This window comes from Coenobita brevimanus, chromosome 65 (genome assembly GCF_032717465.1).
Source record: "Coenobita brevimanus isolate Jiangsu-jjx chromosome 65, ASM3271746v2, whole genome shotgun sequence".
Lineage (NCBI taxonomy): Eukaryota > Metazoa > Arthropoda > Malacostraca > Decapoda > Coenobitidae > Coenobita > Coenobita brevimanus.
Window position 1 is genome coordinate 44,475,755 of NC_137018.1, and position 24,684 is coordinate 44,500,438.

Consider the following 24,684-nt stretch of genomic DNA (forward strand, 5'->3'; position numbering starts at 1 on the left):
CCTTCCCTGATGTATGGAATCGAGGCATGGACCTTGCTAGAGGGGAACAAGTCAAGAGTGAGAGCAGTGGAAATGAGTTACTTGAGAATGTGGAATGACGTGAAGGGACAGATTGACGAATGAAGAAGTGAAGGAACATTGTGGGGTGGATATGGATGTGGTTGAGAAAATTAGGAGAAATACACTGAGGTGGTTTGGACATGTGGAGAGAATGGAGAATGAAAGTGACTAAGAGGGTGTATGTAGGAGGAGTGGAGGGAGGGGAAAACTGAGGATGAAGTGGAGGGATGGAGTTGAGAGGTATATGAGGGAGGGGGCAGCGAGTTGGGGGGAGGGCAGTCAAATGGTGGGTGACAGAGCAACTTGGAGGCATTTTATCTGCAGCCACCCTTTACGGGATTAGGGCATCGGTCTATAGATAGATAGATAGGTTATTATTATTTTTATCATTATTATTATTATTATTATTATTATTATTATTGTGGTAGTTAGGGGTGCTCATCATCCACTCACTCAATGTAGTGCTGGTCTTAGATGCCTGCCCTTTCCACTCCATTTCTTTTTTCCTTCCTTCCTCTTTTGTATTTCTTTCCTTCATTCTTTCCTCTTCTTTCTGTCTATGGGTGACTCTACACTGAGTGACAAGCTAAATAGTTTCCTTTTCACCAGGAAGCCATTTACTATGCTAGGTGATAACCATATAGCCAGATTATGGCGCCTTGTGGTTAAGTGGGTAATTAATGTGCTCCAAGTGGATTGAGCCTGTGCAGGTGTATGTCCAAGGGGTGGTTGGAGTTTATTGCTCATGTAATGCTCCTCAGGGATAAGTGAGGCTGGTCACTCTTATATGTCAGGACCAACTTGCCTAGCCTCAGACTCCTACACTCCTCATGGGGCAACATTGGATTACTTGGTGATGGATGGAGGGATTAATATTATTATCGTCATTATTATTACTTATTATTATTATTATTATTAGCATTGTGGTTGGTTGGGGCACTCACCATCCACTCACTTGATGTAGTGTTGCTTTCTTGTGCCTGCCCTTTCCTCTCTTCCTTCCTTCTTTCTGTCCTTCCTCATCTCTCTTTCCTTCATTCTTTCCTCTTCCTCCTGTCCACGGGTGACTCTACACTGAGTGATAAGCCAAATGGTTTCCTGTACACCAGGAAATGATTTGCTATGCTGGGTGGTAACCATATAACCATATTATGGCATCAGGTGGTTTAGTGGGCAATTAAGGTGCTCTAGTCGGATTGCGCCTGTGCTGGTTTATATCCAAGGGGTGGTTGGGGTTTATTGCCCACGTCATGAGTGGAGCAGGTCACTCTCACCTTAAATGCCAGGATGAACTTGCATAGCCCCGGGTTTCTATGCTCTTCATGGAACAACACTGGATTAGATGAATTATTATTATTATTATTATTATTATTATTATTATTATTATTATTATCATCATCATCATTATCATCATCATTTGTTGCAGACACCTGGGATTTCTTATTCTTTTATTGATACAGGTTTTTGAGTTGTGAGGCTTAATTAGGTCATATTACAGAAACTGGTGTCGTTGTTTCAGATATAAAGATGGTATTTTGATAGCATATATGTTTATAACTGAGTATTCAGGATTCAACCTTCTTTGCAGATGGCCTCATCTACTGGTCACGTGAACCTATCAAAACGAACAACCGTATTTATGAAAACAACCAACGCAACCTTCTGCAACCAAAGTTTGAGGAAGAGTGGGATTCTCATGCTGTGGAGGCGACATCGTATGCCTTGCTGCTCTACCTTAAAAAGAATGGTGTGGATATTGACCAAGAACGCATTGTGAAGTGGCTTAACGCAATGAGGATGCATGATGGAGGATTCATCTCCACAGTGGTTAGTCGTAAAGTTAAGGCTTTACATACAGGGAATTGAATCCAATTGCCTTCACAGTTTGTGAATGGTCTATCTGTCTATCTATCTATTGCCAGACGCCTCAATCCCATTTGGGGTGGCCACAAACAAATCGCCTCCACGTCGCCCTGTCCCCCGCCATTTCACTGCCCTGCTCCCAACTCACACCCCCCTCTCTCATATACCTCTCCACCCCATCACTCCATCTCATCCTCGGCCTCCCCTTCCCTCTTCCCCCCTCCACCTCACTCACATACACTTTCTTCGTCAGTCTTTCACCCTCCATCCTCTCCACATGGCCAAACCACCTCAGTGTGTTCCTCATAACGCTTCCTATCACATCCACATCAACACCACAATGCTCCTTTATATCCTCATTCGTCAGCCTGTTTCTCCATGTGACTCTACAGGCTCCTCTTAAATAACTCATTTCCACTGCTGTCACTCTTGACTTGTGTCCTTCCAACAACGTCCAAACTTCACTTCCATACGTTAGAGTTGGTATCACAATACTGTCATGTAGTAACTTTTTCACTTCCATGCTCACTTCCCTGTTTCTTATCACTGCTTTCAAAGAACCAGCAACCTTTCTTCCCTGCTGTACCCTTTCAAGCACTTCACCCTCCAAACCTCCATCCTTACTCATCACACTACCCAAGTACTTAAATGTACTCACATTTTCCAATTCCTCACCATCCAACCTCGCTGTACATTCACTGACTTCACCTCTCTCAAAGACCATCACTTTACTCTTCCCTACATTCACCTTTAGATTCTGTTTCTTACACACTCTCCCAAACTCATCCACCAAGCCTTACAGCTCCCCTTCGTCTTCACTCAACAACACAGTATCATCTGCAAACAACAGTACAGGGAGTTTCCAAACACTATCCTCTCTCACCAGGATCACTCCAACATCCACTACCCTACCTTGTACCTCTTTTATTACCCCATCCATGTGCAGATTGAACAGCCATGGAGACGTGACACATCCCTGTTTCAACCCAACTTTCAAAGAAAAAAATTCACCTTACTGATTTATGTTGCTGAATTATTAGCAAGGTACACAGGAAAGAAAGAGAGAGAGAGAGAGAGAGCTGACTCAGTGTCCTCTGTGTACTGCATTGTCCTTCATTCTTGACCCACAGTGTCTTATTCATTCCCATTGTTGTACCAACTTTTACGATGGTTTTAATATATAGACTTTTATTTATGGTTTGTGTCATTTTTGTCTTACTTCTCACCCCAGATTAACACAGTTTGAACCCTTCTTCCCCCAGGATACAATTGTGGCGATGCAAGCATTGACAGAGTACTCGTATCAGGCACGGCTTCGAGACATCACGGACATGAATGTTGTCATTGAGGTCACAGGAGAAAAGGGTCGTGCTTCCAATAAGATTCATATTGGCAACACCAATGTCTCACATATGAACTTCATACCGGTAAGGCTTTATAGGCGAAGGCAGAGATTATGTCTAAAGTATTTTTTATCATACAGTCCCATGGTGAATCCCCTGGTATCTGAAGAGCCTTCATGTATGCAGATTTCCATCAGCCATTGCTGAATACAGATCTGCTAGTGACATTACCTGTTTTTATTGTTTGCAGGTCACCAATGTGTGGGGTCTTGTTAATGTTGTTGCTAATGGAGCAGGCCAGGCCATCCTCCAGCTTGATGTCAGCTATGGAGTTGACTTGAATGACTTCAAGAAACAGCCACCTGTGGATTCCTTTGCACTGTCCATCAGGGAAAACTTCCTCCAGTTCCAAAACAAGTCTCACTGTTACATCAGTGTGTGTGCGAGGTATGAGAAAGAAAAAAACAAAGCATTTGATACTGTTATATCTGTTGTGTATTTTATTTATTTTTTTCTCTGCATGGCTCATCCCTTTACATATCAAGATTCAAATATACTGTTTTTGTACTGCTTCAGTTTTCAGTAACTTTGATTATTTTACTGCTCTGCCTTACTAGGAACTGTAATTTTTAACAGCAGCCATCCACTTCAGAGCATTAGGCCTATTTCATCGCCATCCTGAGCTTTATTCTCATCTTATGATCAGGTGAGGTAGGTTCTACATGTCAAATGGGCCATTTAATCATTCAGACATCATTCAAACTCCAGGAGTCATGGCTCTACCTCATCATCTTAACTATTTGTACATCTGTGTATCTGTTCATATATCTGCATATCTGTCTATCTATCTACCTGTCTATCTATATGTCTGTCTGTATCTATGTATATCTCTCTATCAGTCTATTTATATCTGTCTCTTTGTGCATATATCTGTCTTGAGTGCAAGGCCTGGCAGGCCTAGGTTTACTATGGAAGATTTAAGGCCTTTGTCTCTTTTGACATGTTGCTCCTAAATTATTAATGCTAGGAGGCTGCAGTGCACAGCACTTATTGACCTATAGCAGGGATTTTATATGTATAAGTTTCATCAAATTTAGTTCTTTAGATTTTTATATTTTTTATTTTTATTTTTTATTTATTTTTATTTTTTTCAAAAAATACCAAATCATCTGTAAGAGTTTAAGAGGTTCCTAAAGTTATGCATAAAAGTTGGCATGCTATGTGGTAAACTAATCATAATGAGTTGCTTTACAGATTGTCTGATACATTTTATGATATTTTTGTGGTAGTAGGCGCTCACCATCCACTCACTCGATGTAGTGCTGCTCTCGGGTGTCTGCCCTTTCCTCTCCTCCATCCTTCTTTCCTTCCATTCTCTTCTGTCTTCCTTTCCTTCATTCTTTCCTTTTCCTTCTGGCTATGGGTAACTTTACAGTCCCTCTTCTGTCTTTCTTTCCTTCATTCTTTCCTCTTCCTTCTGCCTGTGAGTGACTCTACATTGAGTGACAAGCCAAATGGTTTCCTGTACACCAGGAAACCATTTACTACGCTGGGTGGTAACCATATAACCAAATTTTGGCGCCAGATGGTTTAGTGGGTAATTATTGCGCTCCAATCGGATTGAGCCGGTGAAGATTTATATCCAAGGGGTGGTTGGGGTTGATTGTTCATGTAATGCCACTCACGGATGAGTGAGGCTGATCACTCTTATCTTAAATGTCAGGACCAAGTCAAGAGTGAGAGCAGTGGAAATAAGTTATTTAAGAGGAGCCTGTGGAGTCACATGGAGAGACAGGCTGACAAATGAGGATTTCAAGAAGCGTTGTGGTGTGGATGTGGCTGTAATAGGAAGCGTTAGGAGGAATACACTGAGGTGGTTTGGCCACGTGGAGAGGATGGAGGGTGAAAGACTGACGAAGTGTATGTGAGTGAGGTGGAGGGGGGAAGAGGGAGGGGGAGGCCGAGGATGAGATGGAGGGATGGGGTGGAGAGGTATATGAGAGAGGGGGGTGTGAGTTGGGAGCAGGGCAGTGAAATGGCAGGAGACAGGGTGACGTGGAGGCGATTTGTTTGTGGCCACCCTGAACGGGATTGAGGCGTCTGGCAATAGATAGACAGATTATATATATACAGTAATTCCCGTACTTTCCGGATGCCCACTTTCCAGACACCCCACTTACCAGACATTGTGGGCTTGGACCTTTGGAACCCCCCAAAAAAAAAAAATTAAAAAAAAAAAGTAAATAAATAAATTAATAATAATAATAATAATAATAATAATAATCCCAAACCGAGTTTTTTCCCACCCATAATTTGAAATTGCTGCGTGGCGCCAAGCATTTGTTACACCATGGTCCCTTCACCCCTTCTTCCCTCCCCCTTCCCCCCTCCCCTGTCAGGATTGCTATTTGATATTTTTCATTACCAATTGTGGGCCAATTTGGTCATGAAAAATTCATATGGTAATGAATCAGAATAATGCATTACCAAACGGATTTTTCACATGTATGAGGATACACAGGATGGAGATGGTGGATTGTTTGCTCTCTCTGATTAATCTGCTAGCCTACATAGCGTGAAAATAATCAACATGCTGTTAATTATAAGAAGGTGAAATGAGCTGTGGAACAAAAGAAGAAGGCATATAGTGAATGGTTAGCGAGTAGAGGTAGGGGAGAAGATGAGAGAGAGAAGAGAGAGGTATATGTGAGCAGGAGAAGGGAGGTTAAGAGACTGGTGAAGGGAGTAAAAAGAAAGTGGATGAGGAGTTTGGGAGGAATCTGAGTGTGAAATGGAGGGAGAGTAAGAAATTGTTTTGGAAGGAGGTAAAGAAAGTAAGGCAGTGTGAAAGGGGAAATAGTAGGGGAGTGAAAGATAGGAATAATAGATTGTTGGTGGAGAAGAGAGAGAAACTGAGGAGATGGAAGGAGCACTTTGAGGATTTGTTGAATGTGGAGAATGAGAGCAGTGCGAGTATAAGTGATTGGGGAATGGCTGGGAGAAGAAGAGATGAGAGGAGGGAGGAAGAGATCAGTAGGGCGGAAGTAGTGGAAGCGATGAAGAATATTAAGTTGGGAAAGGCCCCAGGAATTGATGGAGTGTGTGGTGAAATGCTTAGGTATGGGGGTGAGATTGTTGTGGAGTGGATATGGAAGTTGTGTAGATTGGCATGGGAAGAGGGAAGGGTTCCAGAGGACTGGAAATCAGGTATAATTGTTCCTCTATACAAAGGAAAAGGAGAGAGAGAAGTATGTGGTAACCATAGGGGTATTTGCCTACTTAGTGTGACTGGTAAAATATATGGTAGAATACTCATTGATAGGGTTAGGCATATGACAGAGGAGCTACTTGGAGAAGAACAAGGGGGATTTAGGAAGGGAAAAGGGTGTGTAGATCAGATATTTGTTCTAAGATGTTTAGTGGAGAAGTATCTAGAGAAGGGAAGGAAAGTGTATGCTGCCTTCATGGACTTGGAGAAAGCTTATGACAGAATAGATAGGCAAGGTATGTGGAAGGTATTAAGAATACAGTATATGGAGTGGAGGGGAAATTGTTGAGTGCTGTGAAGAGTATGTACGAGGGAGCTAGGGTTACGGTGCGAGTGAATGGTGAGCTGAGTGAGTTCTTTGATCTCAATGTGGGACTGAAACAGGGTTGTGTGATGTCTCCATGGCTGTTTAATATATACATGGATGGGGTTGTAAAGGAGGTGCAGGGTAGGGCAGTGGATGTGGGGATGGCTCTAATGAATGAGGGTGAGATTTGGAAGCTTCCGTTGTTGCTGTTTGCTGATGATACAGTACTTTTGAGTGAAGATGAATGGGAGTTGCAAGGTTTGGTGAATGAATTTGGGACTGTGTGTAGGAGGAGGAATCTGAAAGTTAATGTAAACAAAAGTAAAGTTATTGTGTTTGAGAGGAATGAAGTCACAGAGTGTGCATTGAGGTTGGATGGTGAGGATATGGAGAATGTGAGTGCATGCAAGTACTTGGGTAGTGTGATGAGTAAGGATGGATCCTTGGGGGATGAAGTGCGTGAAAGGGTACAGCAGGGCAGGAAGGTCGTTGGTACACTGAAAGCAGTGATGAGAAATAGGGAGGTGAGTACGGAAGTTAAGAAGTCACTGCATGATAGTATTGTGATCCCTACCCTGACGTATGGAAGCGAGGCGTGGACCTTGCAAGAGGGGAACAAGTCAAGAGTGAGAGCAGTGGAAATGAGTTACTTGAGAGGAGCATGTGGAGTGACGTGGAGGGACAGGTTGACGAATGAAGAAGTGAAGGAACGATGTGGGGTGGATGTGGATGTGGTTGAGAAGATTAGGAGAAGTACACTGAGGTGGTTTGGACATGTGAAGAGAATGGAGAATGAAAGACTGACTAAGAGGGTGTATGTGGGTGAGGTGGAGGGAGGGAGAGGGAGAGGTAGACCGAGGATGAGGTGGAGGGATGGAGTTGAGAGGTATATGAGGGAGGGGGGGGTGAGTTGGGGGGAGGGTAGTCAATTGGTGGGTGACAGAGCAACTTGGAGGCGTTTTGTCTGCGGCCACCCTTTGCAGGATTAGGGCGTCGGGCTGTAGATAGATAGATAGATTACATGTATTTCCACCTGTATATATAATTAGTGAAGAATAAATGCTAGCTTTAGGAATTTGGTAGTGAAAAGTTAAATTTGGTAATGAAAATTGAGGAGTTTGGTAATGTGGCCGTTGCGATCTGGCAACTCCGTTTCCGTGTCACCAACACTCCAACAGTTACTGCCTAACTTTGATCACGTGTAGATACTTATCGCAGTGGAAGCCACATGTGCTCATTTTTTGTGAATATACAGCGATATCTCGCCGCTAGATCACATGGGAATTTACAGTGTTGTGCAGTGTTAAGAAATTAGAATTTAGAGGGCAAAGGATTAACTGTGGAGTGCAAACTGGCAGTTGAAACTGGCGGTTGAAACTGGTGTCGTGCAATCAACAATGTGCAGTGTTAAACAGTTATAACTCACAGTGCAAACAGACAAACGTAGATGAATACGTAACCACCTCCAATTTCGTTGGCGGAGATAATTACTCTCATTCATGATTCATACATGGCGAGTGATGAGAAGGGTGGGTGGTGAACTGAATGAAAGGAAGGCAATGATTGATTATGTGTGTGTGGATGAAAGGATGCAAAGATGTGTAAAGGATGCAAGAGTGTACAGAGGTTGGGGGAGTGGACTTTCTGACCACTACTTGGTGGTGGCCAGAATTAGAATGCAAGTAAGATGGAGGAATAGAAGAAGGGAAAGACGAGAGGAAGGAGTAGTTGCAAGGAGAGTGGAAAGGTTACAAGAGGATGAGAAAAAGGCAGAGTATAAGAGAGAAGTGGAGGAACGATTGGGCAAATATGAATTGGAGCAGATGGGAGACGTGGAAGGTGAGTGTAAGATATTTACAGAAGAAATATGTGCAGCATGTGATGTGGTGTGTGGAAGGAAGAGAAGATGGAGGGGAGTGCAAGGAAGAGCGTGGTGGACTGAAGAGGTGAAACAGGCTGTGGCACAAAAGAAGAAAGCATACAATGAATGGATGAGAAATATGGTCGTGGAAGAAGTTGAGAGGCGGAAGAGAGAGTTATATGTGGAAAGAAAGAGAGAGATGAAAAGATTAGTAAGAGAGAGTAAGAAGAGAGTGGATGAGGAATTTGGAAGGAATTTGAGTGCAAAGTGGAGGGACTGTAAGAAAATGTTCTGGAGAGAAGTGAAAAGAGTAAGACAGGGTGGAAGTGAAGTTAGCAGGGGAGTGAAAGATAAAAATGGTAGATTACTAGTGGAGAAGGGAGAAAAAGTGAGCAGATGGAGAGAACACTTTAAGGAATTGTTGAACGTAGAGGATGGAAGTAATGCGAGTATAAGTGGCTGGGAAATGGCTGGGAGAAGGAGGGAGGTGAGAAGACAGGAAGAAATCAGTAGGATAGAAGTTGTGGAAGCAATGAAGAAAGTTAAATCGGGGAAAGCCCCAGGAATTGATGGAGTGTGTGGTGAAATGCTGAAGCATGGGGGAGAGATAGTAGTAGAATGGATGTGGAAGATGTGCAGATTGGCCTGGGAGGAAGGTAGAGTCCCGGAGGATTGGAAGTCAGGTATAATTATTCCCTTGTACAAAGGAAAAGGGGAAAAAGAAGTGTGTGGTAATCATAGGGGCATTTGTCTTCTTAGTATAATAGGAAAAGTGTATGGTAGGATACTTATAGACAGAGTTAGAGAAAGAACAGAGAAATTAGTTGGAGAAGAACAGGGAGGCTTTAGGAAGGGAGGAGGTTGTGTAGATCAGATATTCATTCTCAGATCTTTAGTGGAAAAGTTTCTAGAGAAGGGAAAGAAGTTGTATGCAGTTTTCATGGATTTGGAGAAAGCATATGACAGGGTGGATAGACAAGGATTGTGGAAAGTGTTAAGAATATATGGAGTAGATGGGAAGTTGTTGAATGCTGTGAAGAGTATGTACAATGGTGCGAAGGCTGCAGTGCGTGTGGATGGTGAACTAAGTGAATTTTTCTCTTTGAAAGTTGGTTTGAAACAGGGATGTGTCATGTCTCCATGGTTGTTCAATCTATACATGAATGGGGTAATAAAAGAGGTACAAGGTAGGGTAGTGGATGTTGGAGTGGCCCTGGTGAGAGAGGATAGTGTTTGGAAACTCCCTGTACTGTTGTTTGCAGATGATACTGTGTTGTTGAGTGAAGACGAAGGGGAGCTGCAAGGCTTGGTGGATGAGTTTGAGAGAGTGTGTAAGAAACGGAATCTAAAGGTGAATGTAGGGAAGAGTAAAGTGATGGTCTTTGAGAGAGGTGAAGTTAGTGAATGTACAGCGAGGTTGGATGGTGAGGAATTGGAAAATGTGAGTACGTTTAAGTACTTGGGTAGTGTGATGAGTAAGGATGGAGGTTTGGAGGGTGAAGTGCTTGAAAGGGTACAGCAGGGAAGAAAAGTTGCTGGTTCTTTGAAAGCAGTGATAAGAAACAGGGAAGTGTGCATGGAAGTGAAAAAGTTACTACATGACAGTATTGTGATACCAACTCTAACGTACGGAAGTGAAGCTTGGACATTGTTGGAAGGACACAAGTCAAGAGTGAGAACAGTGGAAATGAGTTATTTAAGAGGAGCCTGTGGAGTCACGTGGAGAGACGGGCTAACGAATGAGGATATAAAGGAGCGTTGTGGTGTGGATGTGGATGTGATAGGAAGCGTTATGAGGAACACACTGAGGTGGTTTGGCCATGTGGAGAGGATGGAGGGTGAAAGACTGACGAAGAGAGTGTATGTGAGTGAGGTGGAGGGGGGAAGAGGGAGGGGGAGGCCAAGGATGAGATGGAGGGATGGGGTGGAGAGGTATATGAGAGAGGGGTGTTTAAGTTGGGAGCAGGGCAGTGAAATGGCGGGGGACAGGGCGACTTGGAGGCGATTTGTTTGTGGCCACCCCAAACGGGATTGAGGCGTCTGGCAATAGATAGATAGATAGATGATTCACACCCATCCACACCTGCCCTACTTGCTCACTTTAGCTCTGTCATGTGTGCTTTGGAATGGACAATGGTTACAGATAATGGAGTTAGAATGAAGAATGGTCAAGTACAGAAGGATGTGAGTTTATTTGTGATTTGGAATGGAGTGTACACATTGTATATACTGTACTGTACAGTATCTCTCTAATGCTTCCTTTCTCCCAGATGGACAAACACCAAAGAGTCACTTCAAAGCTCAGCCACTGTGCTGGAGGTTGAAGTCCCAACTGGCTACGTTGCTTTCCAAAGAGACCTTGAACGTTCTATATATGTGGCCCAGAGGAACCGCACCTTCCCTTCCCTGCGTGATGTGATTGGTGGTCATGGCAACACCTTTGCCAAGAAGACTGTCTGGTTCTTTGATTATGTAAGGCCAAAGTATTGTACCACATTCAGACATGAGTTAATAGTAATACAACAGAATGTTTTGGGATGCAGTTAGTCGTAGTTTTGGGGGTGTTGGATATTCTGTTCTGAATGATCAGCTGTTAGAAATTTTTAATATTTATATTAAGGTATGGAAAACAATTACCTCTGGTCAGCTTGTGGCTGATTTTTATGTATCTCTTGTTTTTTTTTTCATCTGCCATCTAATTTTTTCATCATTTGCAACATGTTGAAGGCCTTGGAAGTTATAGTGATCTGATAAATCTGATTATAAATGGGTGTGTTGTCCTAGATGACTGGCTGAAGAGTGTAATCGTGAATCTGTATCAGGGGGAGTGTGATGTCGTGGAAAGAGGAAATTACAGAGGCATGACACTTATGGACCAGATAATGAAGGTAGTGGAGAGAATCTTTGAAACTATGATAAAGGAAAGGGCGAATGTTGATGAGATACATTTGGGGTTTATGCCAGGCAAAGGGACCACTGATGCCTTATTCATTGTCCCACAACTTCAGGAAAAATATTTGGAAAGAAAAAGAACTGTACAGTAAACCCTCATTATTTCGTACTTCAGTAAATCGTAATATGGGATAACTCGTAGAGGCTATCGTGAAAAATATAAAAAAATCAACTCATAAAAATTTCCATTAATTCGTGGAAACACGAGGTAATGAGGTTAAAGTCATAGTTATGATGCAAGAGGCTCCACGTGGTAACATGTTTTGGAGAGAATGGTTCATATTAACCCGTTTACTCGCGGGAAAAGTGCGAGTTAGGCTTGTAAACAAACACGTAACTCACACTCATGCCCCTGTGACGCTCAGCTTGCCGCCATTCTTCGCTTGTGATGCATCTCTCTTTGCTTGCTAGTGCTTTTGATTGTGTTACACTTTGTTTATTGAACTAAAAGACCTACATACTCTACCATCATGTCTTCTGACAGTAGCAAGAGGCCCACTGTACCATCCGGGAGAATGGGCATTAAGCTGAAGAGCCATACCCTGCAGGAGAAGCTGAAAGTGTTGGCTCGATGCGACGTGGGCACTTTGACTTGTTCAATTTGTGCTGAGTTTGATATCAAACCCAGCACATTTTACAAGATCAAAAGGAACAAGGACAAGATTCATATTTTTGCCCTTTCCCAGGACAACTGTGGTGAGCCAAGGACTACAAAGAAGAGGTTGCGCCTTGCCAAACCCCTGACCCTGGACAATGCTGTGTACAAGTGGTACAAGCAGGAGCGTGCCACTGGTGTGCCTGTCCATGGCGTGGACATCCAGAATGCCGCATCAAGGATAGCCAAGCATCTTAAGGTGCCAGATTTCTGCACCAGTCCTGGTTGGCTTTAAAAGTTCAGGAGCCGCCACTGTCTCACGGACTGGAAAGTGGTGGGGAGAAAGTGCCAGTACTGATGAGGATGCTGTGGAGCCATTCTGAAAGCGCTTGCGCAAGATCATCGCTTCGTCAAGCCACCTCCTCTCACAGCTGTACCACGCCAATGAGAGAGGCCTCTTTTGGAAAGCTGTGCCTTCCAACACCCAGGCCAACAAGAAGGAAGGTCACGTCCCTGGGTGCAAGATGGCGAAGGACGGCATGTCTATGCTATGCTGCGCCAATGCTAATGGTACCCATAGGCTGAAGCCGATGGTGGTAGGCAAGTTGAGGAAGCGAAGGGCCATTGCCAAGATCATGGACAAACTCCCGGTTATCTACAAGCACAACAAAACTGCTTCATTCACATGGGAGTATTTCGTGGAGTGGTTCCACAAACACTTCGTGCCTGCTGTCATGAAATTTCAGAAAAAAATGGGCATTCCAGCTGAGGAAATAAAGGCTGTTCTCCTCCTCGATAATCCCCCAGCATATCCCAGCACAGAGGAGTTGGTAGCCCATGGGGGAAGGATTAAGGTGCTGTTCATGCCCCGGAACACCAGCTCTCTCATTCAGCCTATGGACCAGGGAGTGATCGAGGCCACCAATCGTCACTATCGCAACAGGCAGCTGGGGGAGTGCCTGGTGGTGCTTGAGACCGAAAAGGACCAAGAGGAGGATACAAGGGGGGCTCAGTCACTAGAAAATTTCAAGGCCCATAACTTAAGAAATACACTGTTCAGCTGGGCTGAGGCCTGGAAGGAACTGGATGCCTCCACTCTGTCCAATGCGTGGAACAAACTTCTGAAGGGGACTGATGTGTAGGTGGACGACACAGGATTCAGCACAGAGGACTTCATGAAGACTACCCATGGTAGTGGTGAGTGTGACGTCACTGAGGAGGACATTATAGACTAGCTCGAAAGTGATGCTCTGGACCAGGGCTAGCACCGTCACAATGAGGCTGAAATTGCTGAGGAGGCTGCTGCTGCTGCAGAAGAGGATGACGAGGAAGACGGCAGTGGTGAGGAGGAAGAGACCCTCACTTATAAGCTTTCAGATTTTTGTTATTTCCTGGACAAGACTATGGAATATATGGTACAGTACAGTGGTTTTGAAAACTTTTATCAAGTGGTGAGAGATATGAGGGCTATTATGATAAAGAGGCAGCAGATGGCTCTCAGACAGAAAAAAATCAGCGACTTTTTTAAGCCACCAGTTGCACCAAGGGAGCCTCAGCCATCCTGCAGCAGAGTCTTCAGGCAGCATTCTGGACTGCCTTGTTTCCTCAGACTTACCAGAGGACATTTTTCAGACCGACAGTGACAGTGATTAAGTGATAAGTCTGTAGTGTTTAAGTGTACAGCGCTGACAGTGACAGTGAATAAAGTAGTGTAAGTGTACAGGACTATAAGTTTAAGTCTAAATAATGTTCTGTAGGTTAAGTGATGTAAGTGATACAGTACTGTAATGGCCTTTACAGTGTATAGTATAGTAATCTAAGTGTGTGTACTCTACATGCTCAAAGTGTTAAGTGTTTTTATTAGAAAAGTGTTCAGAAAAGTGACCTAAAGCCCCCCAGTCCACCTCTTCACCCTGCCAAAGGCCTCCTTCGAGCTCAAATACCTCCCTGCAGTACCAAAACAAGGTAAGGTTCTACTAGTTTTAATTTTATTAATGTGTTGTACTGTATCATGTGTTTTCGGAGGGAGTGGGGGGAGACCCCGATAACTCGTAAAAATGCTAACTCGTAGAGGGTTGGAACCCAATTATCACGAGTTAACGAGGGTTTACTGTACTGTGTTTATGTTGATTTGGAGAAGGCTTTTGACAGTCCTTGGAGAGGTGGTGAAGTGGGCAATGAGAAAGCTTGGGATCAAGAAGTAGTTGGTGAGAGTGGTTGTGGTTGTGTATGTTATTTCTCACACCCAGCTGAGAGTAGATTGAGATTTGAGTGATAAGTTTTCTATGATTGCTAGTGTACATCAGTGGTCAGTTTTGAACCCCTTATTGTTTTTCATGGTACTTAACCTGTTCTGTGCCATGTCTGTATATAGACGGACAAACTAACAGTGTCAAAATTACCAAGTCTGTATTTATACGGACAAACTAACAGTGTCACAATTACCGAGTCTGTATATATATGGACTAACTCCAAGTACCCTAAATTGCTGAGTCCGTATATATACGGGTACGGTTCTTCACATATTTGCATGAAGCTGCTTAAGTCTGCCCTTAGTGCGTGACAGAAAATGGGATGATGGACACCCTTCCTCCCCTCCCATACCTTATACCAATATAATATAAAAAGAAAAGTGAATATGAAAATATGTAAAAATAAAAAGAAAAGTGAATATGAAAATATGTAAAATTAACACAGAACCCCAACTTCCCATCATCATAGTTTCAACTGGTCGCATTACGTAGACCAGGTTGCATTTCCATACTATAAGTACTCCATGCATCCATGTACTCTACACCAAAATGGACTACCTATCCACATCAGCCACTGACTGTATCTAAAAGTAGCCATCTGATACAAATCTCAATCATGCTGCTCTCGCAAAGATATTGTGCTTACTCCTGACTTCTAGTTGAAGTTGGAGAACTTCCAAGTGATGAACTAACTGATAGCGATGCGTAAATAGTGTATACAGTAAACCCTCGATATAATGAACCGCATTATTGTGAATTTCGGATATAATGAACAGCCAATTCATGACCAAACTTCCCCCGGATTTTGCGAACAAAGGACACTAAATACGGGGGAAGTTCGCAGATCAGCCCACGTTGACAACAGCATCCCTTCCTGGCAGAGTAAGTGTACTTCAACAGCATCCCTTCCTGGCACAGTCAGTGTTCTTCAACAGCATCCCCTCCTGACATAGTAAGTGTACTTCAACAGCATCCCTTCCTGACATAGTAAGTGTACTTCAACAGCATCCCTTCCTGGCACAGTAAGTGTAATTCAACATCATCCCTTCCTGACACATTAAGTGTACTTCAACAGCATCCCTTCCTGGCACAGTAAGTGTACTTCAACAGCATCTCATCCTGGCACAGTAAGTGTACTGTAACAGTACTTCATTATACAGTACTGTATTCTTATTACAGGTACTGTTTTTATAGGTACAACTTCATACAGTATTGTATTTACATGTTCAACTTCATAAACCATTGAATTCTCCATGTAAAAGTTCATAGAGCTAGTTTAGGTTATGTTTGCACATGTAGGACCGAACGACTCCCCTTATATAGCAAACCGTGTTTGGTAATCCCTCGGAAATACCAAAGACCTCTTATATAGCAAACTTTCGGATATAGCGGTCCACTCCTCCCCCCAATTAGTTCATTATATCGAGGGTTTACTGTATAATGAAAGTAATATAAGTAAACAGAAGTAAATAGAATTAAATCATAAAATCAAGTAATGTAAGCAAAAAAAGAAATGTGTGATTTATCATAACTGATGTGACTGTGTGCAGCATGAGTGTTTACAGTGCCTTATGCAAGAGTCTATAGTGCCTTATATCAATATAATATAAAAAAAAGTGAGTGAAAAATACGTACTTGTAGCACAGAACCCCAACCTCCCATCATCTTACTTTCGACTGTGGTCACATTACATAAACCAGGTTGCATTTCTATGCTGCAAGTACTTCATGCATCCTCTCACTCCACACCTAAGTGGACTGTCTATCCATGTCAGCCACTGGCAATAGATGAAAGTAGGCATCTGATGCAAATCTGGGCACACTGGACCAAAACACCTGTTTTCGGGCGGAAAATAGCCGAGGTGAGCAGTTTTACTATCACTAGGCTTATTTTAACCACTTTTCAGGTCTATTCACGGAAAAAAACAAAGTTGAAAATGTCCGGCATTCTAAGTAACTTTGCCGCTCAAATCCTTGGCAATCTAGGCATAAACGCTGACAAACGCTCCGGCACTGAACGGATTCACCCTGTCTCACATGACTTCAGAAATGGAGTTGTATGTTGATGCCTTGGTGTTGATTGCAAAGAATGAAAGGGAGGTGGAGGAAAGAGAATTAGGGAGTGGAGAGACAGAATGGGGCACAAGAGTTTGAGAGTAAATTCGGATAAAACAAGTGATGGTATCTGTGGCTAGTGATGGTACTGTCCAGAGGGAGTGTGACTATGTACAATTTGCTTCAAGAGTGTGGGAAATAACTCTGTCATTTGCAGTGTTTGTGATAAGTGGGTGCGTAAGGGATGTAGTGGTAATAGAGTGATGCTTCAAAATAATGCTAATTTCATGGATGTGTGTCAGAGAGAGCATGTAGAGATTGAGGGGCATGAAAGGATTTATCTTGCTGGAGTCTCTCTTGAGTGTCTAGAGAAGTTTTGAATTTTGCAGACCATGTTATGTTCTGGAGGTGGCTAGGGTAAGGAGTGGCTGGGGGAAGTTCAGGGAGCTGCTGTCTTTCCTAACATTAGAGGGCTCATCTTCCTTGTTAAGGGATCTTTGTATTTAGCTTGTATTAGGAGTGTAATGCTGGACAGTAATGAGACCTGGACAGTAAAGGAAGAGGATATTTGTACGCTCAGATGTACAGAAATTAACGTGAGTAGGTGGATGTGAGCTCTGGGGGGTGGGGGGACTAGGATTGCGTTTGAAGAGTTGAGACGAAGGATGAGACTTGAATGTATTAGTGCTGCGATGAGGAGGGGTAGATTGAGATGATTGGGACATGCTGAGAGGATGGAAGATGGCAGTTTGGTGTTGAAGGTGAGAGGTGTAAACATCGAGGTTAGGGTTGCAAGAGACAGACCAAGAAAGACCTGGGACAAGGTCACAAAGTGCAATCTCAGGGATAAGGGACTGAATAGGGAAGTTGCCAGTGATCGACCTGCATGTAGAGTCACCATTAGATGACCAAGGCTGACATATGCAGGCATGTTGGAGCCATTATAAAGATGATGTGATATAATTGCAGGGTAGAAGGAACCAAAGACTGGAAGACTACAAGATTGTTCCCTCCTGGAAGAAAGAGAGAGAGAGAAAGAGAGAGAAATTCAAAATCCATTCATTTCAAGATGCCTGGACACGTGTTTAAAAGGCTGGAGGTCATAGGCAGATGTAAATTCAGACAGAGGAAGACATTTCCAGAGTTGACCTGGTGTATACATGTCAGTTAACTTCTGGGCTAGAGAGCTGGACAGAAAAGTGATGAGAATTTGCTGCCAGATGGGTGCTATGCACCCACCATAATGGTGAAGGAATGCAAGCAAACAGTTGAGAACAGTGATCATTGAAGTAAAGTTAGAAAAGAGATAAAGCTGCAACAGTGCAGCCAAAAGACAGGTTGAAGGGAGTTCGTAAGAGGAGGAGAGTTAATGAAATGAAAAGCCTTTGACTTCACCCTGTTCAGAGGAACTCCATGTGGGGAGGCCCCCCCCCCCTACACACACACTCTCGAGAGTTGTACTTTTCACACGGGTGAATAAAACACCTGTATAAAGTCAATATCTGTGCTGGGATGAAGAATGCACAGGGTCAGCTTAGCACACCTAATCTCTGCCAGTCAGATTACTTGTTTATACATACATTTTCATTCATAAAGCTACCAAGCACTTCACCATCAAACCAGAGAGAAATACTAAAGTGACAGAATATGAAAAACAAAATGATCTGTGATATTAGTTAACCATTATACAGTACAGACATGTTTATCCTCTATATTGTTTAAGATCCTGTGTAAATGCTTCTGATCTGTATACTGATCCTCTCCTTTTTATCATCTAAATTTGTATCACCTAATGCTTCTTCCCTGTGCCAGGTACCCTCAAATGAGACATGGTGCTTTGAGTACCAGATGAAGCGGTGGTATCCAGTGGCCAACCACACACAGGTCCGTATGGCCACCATCTATGAACAGTACCAACCAGGTGGGTTATGGGCACATATTTTTGGCAGGTTAGGAAATGCTCTAGCACCTCTTCCTTCGTTATCTATCCGGAAGAGTTACAGTATTATACCTCATTATTCTCATTTGTGTTCTTAATATCTTTTAAATCCTGACAAAGACCAGGCAAATAGCATGTAAGAGATTATTAATGTGTCACATGCAGAAGTATACTGGTTAGGAAGAAGCGCTGAGGAGCCTCTTCAGCTGATGAGATGATTGCCCTTGCTTCTCAAGTGCACAATACAGGTAGGTGCTGGAGAGGGACACCTTCACCCTGTCACTGCGATTATACAATGTTTCTCAACTCCCTCCTGTTCCCCTGAAAGGAAAAATTATGGACTGCAGAAGATTCTTTTCATATGGGCCCAGGGCAACAACTGTACAGGTATTCCTTGTTATAAGCAAGGGTTATTCTCAACTGGTGATGTTAACTGAGGGAAACTGGCAAAGCAGCATTTTAGGTATCATGGTTCTCGCTTGTAGATTGAACAGGACATTCAACTCGCAGACAGTTATCGATGTACAGTACTATACCCGCACCATAATGCAGTCACTGCACCAAAACACACTCACCTCAAAGAACTCATTGTCACAACATAGATAATCCTCAAAAATAAGCTCAGCAAAAATTCACAGGGAGTGACCTTGAAGTGGCTTGCTTCCTGCAGTCCACTGGGCTCATGTCCAGATGAGTCAGTGGTCATAACAACAACTGTACTGCAAGGCCTCAGTTTATATTCCCTTTATTTTGCTGCAGTTCCTCATTAAATTGCAAGTTTATTGCCATTTATCTTATTGTTGCCTGTAATGCTGATTTGCTTGTTCCCCCCCCCCCTTTTTGTGTGTGTGTGTGTGTGTGTGTGTGTGTGTGTGTGTGTGTGTGTGTGTCCAACTTTGGGCACAGGCTTCACAGCCTGCTCCCATGGCCCAGTAGCCCTCCTGCATTCCATTGATCTACTGACATGTTGATGTGGTACCCCCTCTAGAATCCCCTCCAAAGGGGATCTCACCCCCCTATAAAATCCTGTAGCTGTACTAGTTCAGACATAGAAAAACATCCTTGAATACTGAAATAAGCATGATAAAATGTAATTGTAATGCACTGTACACAGTCAGGTGTAGAGTATACACACTGTACACCCAACCCCTGGATCCAGTTAGGCAGGGTGAGGCAGGTTAGCAAGGCAGACTGAAAGAGGATAGGTAGATCTAACCAAGTGTGAGGAGAGATGTGGGTAAGGCATGAGTGACAGAAATAAAACAGAAAACATTTAGGGGTATAAACTCACCAGAGAGTAGCAGAATTTCATGATAAATCTTGTTTGGTTAGTGATGTAAATCCCACGTGGTCCAGTGGCATAGGAGGCGGTATTACACGACACACATGGCACCTCCTCCCCCTCCGCCACCCAACTCACTGTCAAACTTTCGTCAAGTTTGCCAGTAATTTCCCACTTCTCAAGAGAGAGGACCTTCCTTGGTCACTTTGCGCATGGAGGTCCCATAGCAACATATGCCAGCTGAAGGCATGAGGCTAGAAGGACATGCATTAGGACAGGGGTGACAACAGGGTGAGGAGCTCCACTATGAGCAGAGCTGCATCTTGATAATATGGCTACTGTGCTGTATGCTGGCGAGAAAGTAGCGGCCTTACAGTAAGGAGGGGAGGGGGACCAACTCATTGTCAAGCATTTTGCAATGAGATTCACAAGAAGAAAACCAGTATGAAATGTACTTAGGAGGAGAGATGTGCATATTTAATATTGAACCTGAGTAGAAAACAAGTGATAGGGATATTCATTCAATCATTCATTATTTAAACCAGTGTTGCCCCATGAAAAGCGTAGGGGTCGGGGGCTCAGCAAGTTGGTCCTGAGATTTAAGATGAGAGTGACCAGCCTCACTCATCGCTGAGGGGCATTACATGAGCAGTAAACCCCAACCACACAAATTAGAAAGAAATGCAGTAAAACCATCTGCAGTGAGATAATCTCCAAGATAGAAGAGACTGCTAAATTTGGCAACTATCAAAAGCATTGTTTTGGTGGCAAGACTCATGGTGCTGATTTTGATCCTCCAGCATACAGTACTGAAATATTTATTGGAGAAAAAAAAAAAAAAAAAAAAAAAAAAAAAAAGGGTGCCATAAATGTAAATGAAATGAAGTCATCTGTTGTGACCCAGAAGTCTGAGTTTTGAGTAAAGCTGCCAGAAAATTGTGTTTGGGTGATGAGATGAATGGCATGGATTTCAATCTGGGGGCTTCCCAGTTTTTTTTTTTTATTATTAAATTCAGCAATTTGCTGTGACGGATAATGGCATGCCAGATAATGCGTTGATGGATAATTGAGTTTACTGTACAGTGATCCCTTGGTTATCATGCATAATTGGTACTGCGCCTTTTGCGTGATAATGAAGTTGCATAATAACAAAAGATCAGAACCTATGGGCTTTTATTGGTACTGGGTACCCATATTGCAAGCCCAATTTTTCCCTTGTACATCACTTTACACCCACGAAATGTATACATACCCTTATGATAGCAATCAGAAACACATATAGACATGGTAAGGTTAATGGAAACTGATGAAAGAGGCACAGTAAATAAGAAACACACACAGTACCATGGAGAAACTTGAGATGGGCTTGAGGTAAGGGCTTCTGAGGCAAGGGGGGTGGAGGGAGTGATCTCCACCACCTAAACATAACTCCTCAAGTAGGGTTTCATCTCTGAAACCCTCTTAGCCATCAGAAACCACTGACTCTGCTTCATCAGTGTTGGCAGAAGCCAGCTCAGGTTTGTGATACTGATGTTTTTAGCTGAAAAATGCACAATAATGGCAGGAGTGCAGATTTTCATTTAGCAGTGAAAATGGACACCACTATAACCAAGTGTACAATAACCATGGGATCACTGTATGTGGAAAAGTTATGATATTTTTAACACATTCTTAAGCAGCTGTAAATGCAGCTGAAAAGAATATAATAAAAACAATTGACTATTTGGCCATGTGGAGGGGATGGAGGGTGAAAGACTGACAAAGGGAGTGTATGTAAGTGAGGTGGAGGGGGGAAGAGGGAGGGGGAGGCTGAGGATGAGATGGAGGGATGGGGTGGAGAGGTATATGAGAGGGGGGGGGGTGTGAGTTGGGAGCAGGGCAGTGAAATGGTGGGGGACAGGGTGACTTGGAGGCGATTTGTTTGTGGCCACCCCAAACGGGATTGAGGCGTCTAGCAATAGATAGATAGATAGACTAATGCTGTGAATTTAAGCAGTCATTGCAACTTTTTGCAATCACATTCATTCTGCAAGTCACTTAAGTTATGTACTGGTATATTTTTTGTAGTGCTATAATATTTATCATTGAGTTTCATCCCATCCTTTACTCCCACCAGATGTTGGGACAAAATAAAATTCAGGTACAAAGAAAAAGAATAAAAGTGGGAGAATTATCAACTAACAGTATTTTTAGCCTTCAGATATATGCAATACTAATGTATATACTGTATTTTATTTTGAGCTGGGTTTTAGTTTTTCTGACATGACTTAGCTATTCATAGAGCAGTGAGTATTGTACCTGTATCCCATAGACCTTACTTTACAATTTCTTAACTATTTCCTTTTCAGAACGTTTCCAAATACTGTTGCTCAATTCAACAGTGGACACATTGGACATCTGTGAGGTATGCGGCTCCTACCAGTGTCCATACTGCCCCGTCTATAACTCCGTCCCTTCCCTCAACTTACCTCCACTTCACACCCTTCTGGTCACTACTGTCCTCATCACATTTATTTCGCATACTATATCTGGCTGTCTGTATGCATGCTCACCAAGGTGGGATAAAGGGTAGGTGGTGATGTATCCTCCCTTTTCATCTCTAACATTTTAAGCTTTCTCCAAATTCCTATCAAAACCTTAACACCCTGCCTTTTGAAGATTTTATTTCTGGAGAAGGAACTGTAACAGTTTACAGTTTGAAGCTTCTTTTTTGTATTCTTTCTCTCCCATCCCCCTTTTGAGGTTTCTTTTTCTCATTCTTTCTCTCCCATCCTCCTTTTGAAGTTTCTTTTCCATAGTCTGTCTTTCCCATCCTGCTTCTCCCAGTCTTCTCCCCACTTCACCCCTCCTCCTTTATTCACTTGTCATTCTGCATTCTCAGGTAAGATTGAGCCAATGGTTATGTTAACACTGCATTGTTTTGCAGAGTTCATTAAACTTACAAGTTACATTGTCATAGTTTTTGGTACTTATGGTTGTTAGTTGATTGTTAATTTTTTATAACTACATTGTGATTCAGAGCTTTCTCAACATCTTTACCAATAATATACTTGAAGTAGTTCTGTATTATTTTGTGATGCCAACTTTTCTCGGAAAGCAGTGAAATTTATAGGGTGTATTAACAGTGTAAGGATGTCAGGTGAATCATGTTGAAGTGTTTTAAGGCTGCATGAAGCTTCTGTATCAATATGTCACCTAAACCTCATTGTTTTATGGCCTTCATTTTCTTCTTTCCAGTTGTTATATCGTCTTTCTTGCATACTCTTTCATTAGTAGTGCAATACAAATTTTTCTCAGAAGTGTCAAGTGATTCTCTAGTATAAGAAAATGCTACTGTGGATAGTTACTTACTTAGCGGGTCCCCAGGCTCATCTGGACATGGAACCAGTTGACTGGAGGCTGAATCTGCCCTTCACCTACAGTTCACTAGCTTCATTTGAGAGATAGGGAGGGAACCGATGACCATTTGTATAACCAGAGTATATTGTTGAAATTGCATGCAGGCTCTCTAACAAGAGCTACGTTCATTATCTTGGGTTCCTCAGTTTTTATGATGGCTTGAACTTGGAACAGTGTGTCTGCAGCCCTTCCAAGGGAAGCGGCACGTGGCAGCGTGAGATTTTGAATCTGTTCTTCCTTTGTTTAAACCACAAGAAATACTGAATAGCATAAATGGATGCAGGAATTTTGAATGTTTGCATGAAGAAAGAATGAATATGTGGCCCATTTCATAGGACATTCTTTCGATATATTCTCATAATTATGCTTTCCTACTCGTTTCCCTCCCCCCCTCCGTACTTTGTTTATTATTATGAAGTAGGGTCTGGGAAAAAGGGCCACGGTCATGATGAAATAAAACTTGAATGATGGTAATAGTGTGAATGTCTTATGCACTTTGCCAGATTTCAGAGCTGGTATAGTGTGTGACCAGTGATTCTCCCCCCCCATGCCACTGAATATTGAGAATGTTTTTGGTGAAGGAAGAGCATGTAATTTTAATGGCAGGTGACTTACCGTAATGTAATATTTAAAAAAGAACATCCAATCAAAAGGTAGTCAAGAGGATTATTCCCCTGAGCTAGACCTAGATAGATCATGTGGCCCTGCTAGGGTGACAGGAAAGCTACCTCTCCCACCAAGGCAGCTACCTGGGCTGGGCGCAAACTCTCGACCTTACAGTCTCGAGTCCAGCACACTACCACTGAGCCACGCTGCGCACCAGGTAGTCAAGAAGTACATTGAATTTTCTTGTATTAGAATGATATTGCACAAGCACCTAGCTTGGAAGTTATTAATTTTGTCAGAGACATTTGGGTCTCATATTTAGAAATATGATCAGTGGCAGAATGAATCAAAATGTAGTTCTAGCAAGACTTCATATTGATTGCTGATGGAAGATGGTAACTTCTGTAATTGTTAATTTTGGCTTTATCATTGACATCTTTTATTTTGTGTACCTCAGTCTCCCTTTTCCTCAGTTGTAAAATGCGTAAATGTGAGTTCTCAGTTTCGAAACCAATGGACATGTTGGAGAAGGTGTAATCAAGTTTGGACCATAATATCAATAAACTTTGTCTTCAAACAGTAATGAAGCTTTACAAAATATTCTGACAAGTTTGTTGGGCTCCAAAGATTGCCAAACTTGTTTTCAGAAGTTATTGCTTACTGTTTCATTATTTATTGGAGTGAAATGTATACATCCAGAGCTGTTACAAAATATTCTGACAAGTTTGTTGGGCTCCAAAGATTGCCAAACTTGTTTTCAGAAGTTATTACTTACTGTTTCGTTATTTATTGGAATGAAATGTATGCATCTATAGCTGTGCAACTTCACACTAGGTGCAATCCACTATAGCTGAAAAGCCAGTAGTATTTAACCATATTAGTTTTGGTTGTACAGGTTGATAA

The 24,684-nt window shown here is 42.6% G+C and overlaps 1 protein-coding gene across 1 annotated transcript in view; it reads left to right on the plus strand.

Moving 5' to 3' along the window:
• LOC145404992 (CD109 antigen-like) overlaps nucleotides 1-24,318 on the plus strand; it is a 172,832-nt gene extending 148,514 nt beyond the window's left edge. The window contains exons 26-32 of the mRNA XM_080276493.1: nucleotides 1,649-1,887; nucleotides 3,186-3,350; nucleotides 3,517-3,713; nucleotides 10,973-11,174; nucleotides 18,368-18,476; nucleotides 22,125-22,332; nucleotides 24,255-24,318. Of these exons, the coding sequence (XP_080132619.1) occupies nucleotides 1,649-1,887; nucleotides 3,186-3,350; nucleotides 3,517-3,713; nucleotides 10,973-11,174; nucleotides 18,368-18,476; nucleotides 22,125-22,332; nucleotides 24,255-24,318 (1,184 nt within the window). The remainder of the gene's footprint in view (nucleotides 1-1,648; nucleotides 1,888-3,185; nucleotides 3,351-3,516; nucleotides 3,714-10,972; nucleotides 11,175-18,367; nucleotides 18,477-22,124; nucleotides 22,333-24,254) is intronic.
• Nucleotides 24,319-24,684: the final 366 nt, after the last annotated feature.